The sequence below is a fragment of the Channa argus genome, chromosome 4 (genome assembly GCF_033026475.1).
Source record: "Channa argus isolate prfri chromosome 4, Channa argus male v1.0, whole genome shotgun sequence".
In the NCBI taxonomy this organism is placed as follows: domain Eukaryota; kingdom Metazoa; phylum Chordata; class Actinopteri; order Anabantiformes; family Channidae; genus Channa; species Channa argus.
Window position 1 is genome coordinate 23,169,562 of NC_090200.1, and position 8,329 is coordinate 23,177,890.

Consider the following 8,329-nt stretch of genomic DNA (forward strand, 5'->3'; position numbering starts at 1 on the left):
TCTGCACAAAAACTGACAAAGGCCTACAGTGTATCACAGTGTTCCAGTGTTTTGTGCCCTTTTTGGCTTCAGGTCGTTTCACTGCAGCACAGTTCTTACTGCCATCAGCAGTGCATTTCTGACACACAACTTTGAATCATGCACTTCGGGTGATTTCACACAAATAAACTGTTTGGTTTATTCTGAGAAAAAAAGCATCTAAATCATGTGTTTTATTCAAAGTATAGTTTCACAAGTTTGGTTTGTTTATAAAATTGTCCTTTATATTGAGTCTTTGTCTTTAATCATAAGACTTCCATAGTGCACTTTGAACAATATACATAGGTTATAAAGGGCTACTATTTATTCAAACAGACTACAGTGCTTGAGGAAGATCAAAAAGGGAAAGATGATCCTTCAGATGAGTTTAAGTAAGTTAAACACTAAAGTGCTATTCTGGTAGTAATAACAGCCAAGTGCAGAGATTTAGATTAAAAACTTATGACATAATTTTTTTTTCTAGTCTTAGGATAAAACTCCCTTTCCTAAATAATTGAAACTCAACATGCTTATAACATCATATCTCTTAATAACACTGGCAGTGATCAAACAACCAGCGGTTAAAACTTTGAATGAAGCACAGAGACAGGCACATGGCTAAAATGCTTTACAGGAGCAACATGTTTAGCAAAAGCAAGAATTGTCACTATGCAAGTAGAAATTAGCATCTGCTATTTTCAGTGACATGGGTTTAGAATTCTTAAATATACTCTTACATTATATATAAAGAACAAAATCATATCATGATGGCTTTTGTCAGTTTTTTTGCTTATCTGTCAGCTATAAGAGTACTTTCTGCAATACAGTTTACAATTTAACTTCGAGTAAAAGGACCTCGTTAACATAACAAGCAAAATATCTTATTTGGATGACAGAGTACCTCGTTTCATATTCTTATAATGAGAGAATCCTCGAGAATACTGTTAGTGCTTTGTGATTCAGTCTTCAGGATTTTTCCTGATATTATCATTTGTAACTTAGATCAAATGTGTGCCATCAGTGGTGATGCCCTGCAAAACCTGGGCATGAAATTTTACATTAAAAATGTTTCCCCTTACACTCAAAAGTAAATGATTTTTGTAGGTGGCGGTTAGAGTGGGTGTGTTGTCTGGTACTTATCTGATTTTGGTAATTTGAAAATGTTTATAGTCTGATGTTTTTTCAAAGTGGTTTCATAGTCTACACCTTCCCTACACCAGAAAGATAAAAGCAAGTCTCTTATAGGATGACACATAGATTAGGGATTGTACAGTAGCTCAGATCGTAAATTGACATCTTAACATTTCCATTAGGTCTTGTGCAAATTGTCAAAATATGCAAAAGCTCAAAGAAGAAGCTTTGGTCAGTAGGGTGTGTTACTGAAAAGGTCCAGCGGTCAACTGTGAGGGTTCCAGTGGACATGGAGGACATTCATTCAGTCAGTCAGAGCGAAAATGTCAGATCTGCACCTCCCATGAATTTGTAGTTGACATTTTCCAAGAAGGGCAGCTGTGATTGAAGGAGGTCCACTGTTGTAACTGAGACGTTTTTGCACTTTGAGATATCGAGTGTTCTCAGACGCTTACAGTGCTGTGCCAGGAGGAACAAGGATCTGTCAGGTTTAAAAGGTCAAAATATTAGGGTTCCACCTTTGGTTACATATACAGTACAAAAAATGTGTTTACCACTCACCTGTCAGTGATGTTATTACAACAGGAGAGGTAGAGATGCTGCAGTCTGTGGAGGTATGGTGCTGCCTGTGCCACACCGCAGTCACTGACACCCGGACAGTGGCTAAGAGACAGGCTGGTGAGGCTGCGGCAGTGCCAGGCTACTGACGCCAAGCTGGCATCAGTGATCTCTGGCAGCATGGACAGTGATAGACGCTGAAGGTCTGGATAGCGCACCACCTGAAGTGGAGGCACAATTTAATTCTTTAAAAATATTCCTGATTTAAATGGAAACATTTGCCTTTTCTAAGCCTCCCACCTGTGTGATGCTGCTGTCTCTGAGTTTGGAGCAAGCAGAGAGGTCCAGCTCCTGCAGCCTTGTGAGAGCTAAAAGTGAAGCTCCAGCCTGTTGTTTGAACTGCTCCAAGTCGTTCTGTGTCACCAGCTTGGGTTGCTCATCAAACGGCAGACGAGGAGGCTTGAAGAAGCCCATGTTGCCAAAGGTCCGGGTGAACCTAGGACCCTTGTCTCCCTGTTGAGAGAGAAGTTGATTATAGCTACGGTGCCTTTCAGTAACATAAGTAAAGCTTTTCTGTCTGTGGTTCTCACCGTTTCCTCGTCAGACATACACTTGCTTGTTTCCACCATCCCTAGCAGACCCCAGTCTGTGACTTCTTTACACCAGCCAAGCCGTAGAATTACCAGCCTCTGCAGGTAGGTGGCGATGGCACACACAGAGAGGTCAGTCACATTGACACATGAAGTCAAGTCCAGCTCACAGAGAGTATTTCCAAGAAGCTTGGTAAGAGAGAAAACTGCAAGATCCTGAGGACAGAAGGGGAAAGAGTTTTTTTTAGTCATATATATTTCTCACACACACACACACACACACACACGCGCACACACACACACACCCTGAAGTAGGTGCAGCTCCTCAGGTTGAGCCTCTCCAGCTGTGCTCTGGCAGTATCGGATCCTGTCAAGCCTTTCACCATCTCTGTTCCACTGATGTGCAGACACTCAGACAGATCCAGATTCTTCAAGGACGACACAGATAGCAGGTCGGAAAGGCCTGAGACAACCACAAAACCACGACTTTACACATTTTTTGTTATGTTCTGGACAATAACAAAAACTGGCTTCTAAGTGCTACAAATAAGGTTTTAGACTTAATGTTATGATAAAATACTTTATGTACAAAACTATAATGACACTATGGGCACCTTTCTCAGTGATCCTCCAGTCACGGGACAAAGACAGGTGCGTCAGTGACTTTAGGCCCCATGCTATGGCCTCTACAGACCTGCTGGTCAGCTCAGTGCAGGCACTGATGTCCAGTCTCTGGAGATTTGGCTGGTGCTTCACCAGAACCTCGATAGAGTAGTTATTCAGCTCCTTGCAGCCATGCAGGCACAGTTCCTCTAAAATTAAATTAGGAACCTTAGAACAAAAAATAATAATAAAGAAATTAGAATTGACTTTAAATCCCACGTTATGAGTCTTATGTAAACAAGCACACATCAAAATGCACTGTATATTAAATGTGTGTGAATGCATCCTTTTGTCTCTGTATAAACTGACAGACTCGTTCCCAACTGCTCAGCAAAAAAAGAAGCTGTTGCATGGACTTAAAAGTATTCTGACCTGTGCAATAGTACGCAGTGACTCAAGAGTGATCGAGGTTCTGCTCAGGTCCAGAGCTACAAGGGTAGATTTTTGCTGTGTTAACAACCGCCTCAAATTCCGCAGTGACAGTAAAGCTGATGAGTCCTCGACAGCTCCCACCGGGCACCCTCGGTACGGGTCAAACTCGAAAGCAATGTGGCAGCCAGCCAGGGAGAGCCGACGGAGGTGCGGCGTGCAGCCAGTGAGGCGATTGAAGGTGAGGTCAGAGAGGTAGCGCAGGTCAGACAGGTCTAGCTCCTCCAGACCAGACAGAGCTGACCTAACCTGGAACAACATAATGAAGGTTAACCTGAAATTAGAGCATGAATTCAGGTGGAGAAAAAAAAATCTATAATGCTATAATACTACAATAATACTATAAAAATTTAGTGTGGGGAAATAGTACGAAAGGTTACATTTAGTTGCTCCCCACTGTCACATCATCGTCAGGATTATATTTAATCATTGCCAACACATTGCATAGCAAATACCTTCATATTATACCTTCCTTTTATGGCTTTTTTAAAATCCCTGCCAGAACCTACACAATAACAAAAAATTGACTGCAGTCTGCTGGTTCAAAAGGATTTAATGTATTTAAATAAGATTTCAAAATAGCTTAACGGCATCAATTTGCAAAAATTCCACTAGTTTAGTGACTGAGCTAAGATGGCACGCTACTAAGCCAGTCACATTGGCTTCAGCAAAGTATAGCTGTAACTTTGTTTAACATCAGTTACTAAATCTAATAAAATAAGCTGCATTTTTAGCTTGAATCTTGTGATGAATCCTCTGAGACTATGCTCAGTTCTTTTTCTTGATCACAGAGAAGTACACATGTATTTCTTCTTCACATCCTGGATAGTGTTCTTAAGTTGCTGAGCGGGTTTTTTCTTAACCATGGAAATTTTCCATTCACAAGCCACACGCTCCTTAGTTTAACAGGCCGCTTTCCACCTATGTCTCCAGTTCAATCTCCTGAACCCTTACACTTCAGGTACTATACAGTCATGTTCAAAAGTCAGTACCCCTTCTTTAAATTTATTTTTTTTGTGTAAAAACATAATAAAACCTTGTTTTCTCCTGCCAGTATTTAACAAAAAGGAAGCCAAAAAGATAAATGTGAGCGATACTAAGTAACCCCATGAACAGCTTATAGATCCACCTTTAGCTCCTCCACAACACCTTTCAGTTGTGGAGGAATAATGGCCCTTCTTCTTTACAACTTTGCTTCACTTCCTTGAGGTTTTGGGTCATCAACTTTCACTCACATTTGCCTCAAGAATACTGATAGAGAGGAGTTCATGGTCAACCCAACGACTGCATGGTCCAGTGGCTGCAAAACAAGCCCAAATTATCACTCCTCCACCGCCATGCGCTTGTTTGAGGTGTTTCAGATGGAATGCTGTGCTTGGTTTTTACCAAATATGGAAGTGGGCATAGGTCAAACAGCTCCACTTGGTCTCATCTGTCCATAAGACATTGTTCCAGAAGTCTTGTGGTTAGTTCAGATGCAGCTTTCATGTTCTTTAGACAATAGATATTTTTTACTGGAAACCCTTCCAAACAAACTGTACTTTCTGAGTCTTCGTCTAAAAGTGCTGTTATGGACTTGAGCATTTAAAATGCTGAGTGAGGCCTTTAGGGTCTGAGATGGAGCTCCTGGGTTTATTTTGTATTAAGGTTTTGCACGATCGGTCCTTGGGGCCAATGTGCTGGGACGTCCGCTCCTAGGAAGATTGGCTGTTTCTTTCCACTTGTGAATAATCTTTCTCACTGTAAAACACTGAACTCCACATTGTATGAAAATTGTTTTATAATCCTTTCCAGATTGATTGCAAGACCATTGCTTATGTCTTGCCTTGTTTCCCAGAAAAGCAAACTTCTACTTTTATGGACGTCAACACACCTGCTGATGATCAGTTGATCAAGGGCTGATGATTAGCATCACCTGGCTGAACTTCCCCTCCCGTCAGTAAGGGGGTGCTTAGTTTTGCTCATATTTTATTAACTAAATGCACGGTAAAAAAATAAATAAAATTCTGTTATTCATCTGAGGTTGTATTTGCCTAATACTAGGACATGCTACGATCAGATGTTTTCTTTTGGCCTTTACACAAAACGCACAGAATTAAGAGAGGTGGTACAACATTTTGAACATGACTAGATTAAAAATGCTACATCATACACACTTTCTATATTGCTGTTAACCTTCTCAAAGCTGAGACTTCATGGTAGAATTATGCTACAGACAAACAGACTCTCAGGATCGTCAAGATATTTTAGCAGGATGAACAGCTCCTCAGGACAGTGGTCAACCTCAGCCCGCCATTCTGGTGTTACATAAAGTGTGATACCTGCTGTCTGTGCTCCTCCCTGGAGAGGAAAGCTCCGGACATGAAGAGGCTGTCCAAGCCTCTGAGGTCCAGCTTGCGGAGGGATGTTAGGCGAGGGAGGAGAGCCAGCAGACAGGGCTCTGTTATACTGCTGCCAGGCAAGGCCAAACTCTCCAACTTAGAGCCCAGACACAGACCCACCTGAATAGAAAGAGACAGAAAAAGAGACAGTAGATGCAATTTCGCATGGGGGAAGATCAGCAAGCTTCCTCAAATAATTCATCACCAACTGTTTGTGAGTCAATGCATGCACTGATAGATTGGACTTTGTACTTTGCTTTCAAGGCAACGGGTTTATAGCTTGTTGCTACAAAAACGGTTTAAAGAGGAAATTCAACATTTAAACGCAAATACACACACTTCCCTGAGAGTCACAGTAGCTGTAGCTGCTCTGAGCATTGAACTACTGTACAATATGTCTAATTATGATTGAGCTACATCATAGTAAGTGTGATAGCAAATTAAAGAGTAAAACATGCAAATAACCAGGACAAGGAAAAAGTATTTAAATGTAGTTGCTGCTGTCTTATACTAGAATATCAGTATTTAGAGGAGAGAGATTTAACTTCCACTCAGCTTGGTTCAGGGCTTTGTGAGCCCTGGAGGTGGGCAAGTTTTCCCAACTATCTCCAAAAAGCATGTAATGGTTTTAGGTCTAAACACAAACCATATTCAAATCGGGGTTAATATTTCTTGACATGCCAGCAGCAATATCATTTTTATGATACAAACAACTGTATTTGTCCACAGGGGAAGGAGTCATGTGTTTTTCATTATAAAAGCATACCACACCTCCAGAAGCAGCATTCTGGATATGCTGAAGCCATCGAGCTGGCTGATAATCAGACTGCAGCGTGACTTTCTGCTCAGAGCCCTGACCACCTCAAGAGAGGAGGCTGAAGCAGGGAAGCAGAAGGTGACGTTCTTCTGCACAAAGAAAAAGGACACACAGCATGAGCTTAACTCTGCCATCCAGCACACACAAACACGCAGAGTCTTCCACAATCACCTTTCAGTAAGTCACACTGGAGAACCTGTTATGCAAATTCATCATCATGTATCATGTGTCACAGTGTGTCTCTTGAGCAAATCACCTGAAAGCGCTGGTCCTGGCTGGCATTGTACCAGCTGCGGCAGACCAGCGAGGCTTCCTTCCTGTCTGCAGCGTGGAGAAAGCTCAGGATGTAAACTATGATCTACAGCAAAAAATAGATATAGAAATAGATATATAGCATTAGATGACATTGCAGCTACTGATACTGGGGGGAATCTACAGAAGGATTACCTGGCAACAAGTCAAATGACAGCATGACTAAATGGCATAAATGTCCTCTGACACCAACAGGAGTCTGTGGGCTCTACATGCATCTCCTGTCTGTGAGTGACTGCTGTGACCTGCAGCCTCCTTGTTGATGCTTCCACAAGCAGGTTGTTTCTACAACAAGGAGTCTGTGTGGGCTGAATCGTTTCTGACCAATGATTGACTCACCTCCACGGGTAGCTCAGGTGTTTCGATCACGTCCTCTCCATCGCTGTCTTCCATCTCAGTTTCTCCTTCGGGGTTATAACGAGGTCCAGGCCATCGCTAGTAAATCTGCTAGATGTTCACGAGCTAGCTGCACAAAATAAACCCCTGTAGTTAGCTAGTTACGTTAGGTAATTCAGGGTAGCATTTGCGTTAACAGAGAAGCTGTGTACTCGTCTTATTCGTCTCTGTTAACTAATAAAAAAATAATAATTTCAGATGTAAAAGTAATGAAGAGCTACGCTGCCTGCTCGTCTTTACAGTGAATCACAGGCTGCACTTTTCCGTCAGTGACTTCAGTTGGATCAGCTGACCGGAGAGGGACAACACCGTGACGTCAGTGGGCGGAGCATTTTGTGAAATGTGGTTTTCACTATTTGTTCCCCAGCTCAGTTGGTGACACCGAACTCCCAACTGCCCATTCCCATCTCTAGCTGTGCAGTGCCGGTCCAAGCCCGGTAGAAATTGGGGAGGGTTGCGTCAGGAAGGCACAGCGTAACTGTGCCAAATCAACATGCGGATAATGATCCGCTGTGGCGACCCTGAACTCATGGGATAAGGAGAAAGTTCCCTAACACCGACTCCATCCCCCACAAACTGGCAGTTACTAGTTGGTTCCATTTATTTAGGTCAAAGCGGTAAAGTAAACACTGCAGCGGTGGAAATAATTGGGCTTTAATTTGGGGCAATAGGAAATTGACTGATTATGTTTAACCAAAAGTAAATTTCCCAAGTAGGCTACTTTATTACATTGTTATGTTATTTACTAGTTCCATTTAAACATACTTTATACTAACTCCATTTCATAGGGAAATGTTATATGGGTGCCCTGTTAAAGTAAAATATATTCAAATAATATAAATTGTGATGCCTTTAGATTATCTTTGATGTATGCATAGACTAGATTAAGAAGTATATGAACTAGTTAAACTTAGTCTCACTTTTACCAGCTGCAAAAGCAGCCTATTTATTGCATCATATACTAATAGAATAGACATTATTCATTAATAATGAATGTACAATGCACACAATGCACAATTAAGGGACAATTTAGG

General features: G+C 41.7%; 1 protein-coding gene across 1 annotated transcript; it reads right to left on the reverse strand.

Annotated features, from left to right (window-relative positions):
• Positions 1–197: 197 nt before the first annotated feature.
• On the reverse strand, positions 198–7,580 carry fbxl9 (F-box and leucine rich repeat protein). Its single transcript, XM_067500358.1, has 11 exons — positions 7,239–7,580; positions 6,844–6,945; positions 6,542–6,676; positions 5,711–5,890; positions 3,333–3,638; positions 2,912–3,128; positions 2,603–2,760; positions 2,298–2,513; positions 2,008–2,220; positions 1,711–1,928; positions 198–1,630 (listed from the first exon to the last, which is right to left on the reverse strand). The coding sequence occupies exons 1-11, from the start codon at positions 7,290–7,292 to the stop codon at positions 1,462–1,464; spliced, it is 1,968 nt and encodes a 655-aa protein (XP_067356459.1). The 5' UTR covers positions 7,293–7,580; the 3' UTR covers positions 198–1,461.
• Positions 7,581–8,329: the final 749 nt, after the last annotated feature.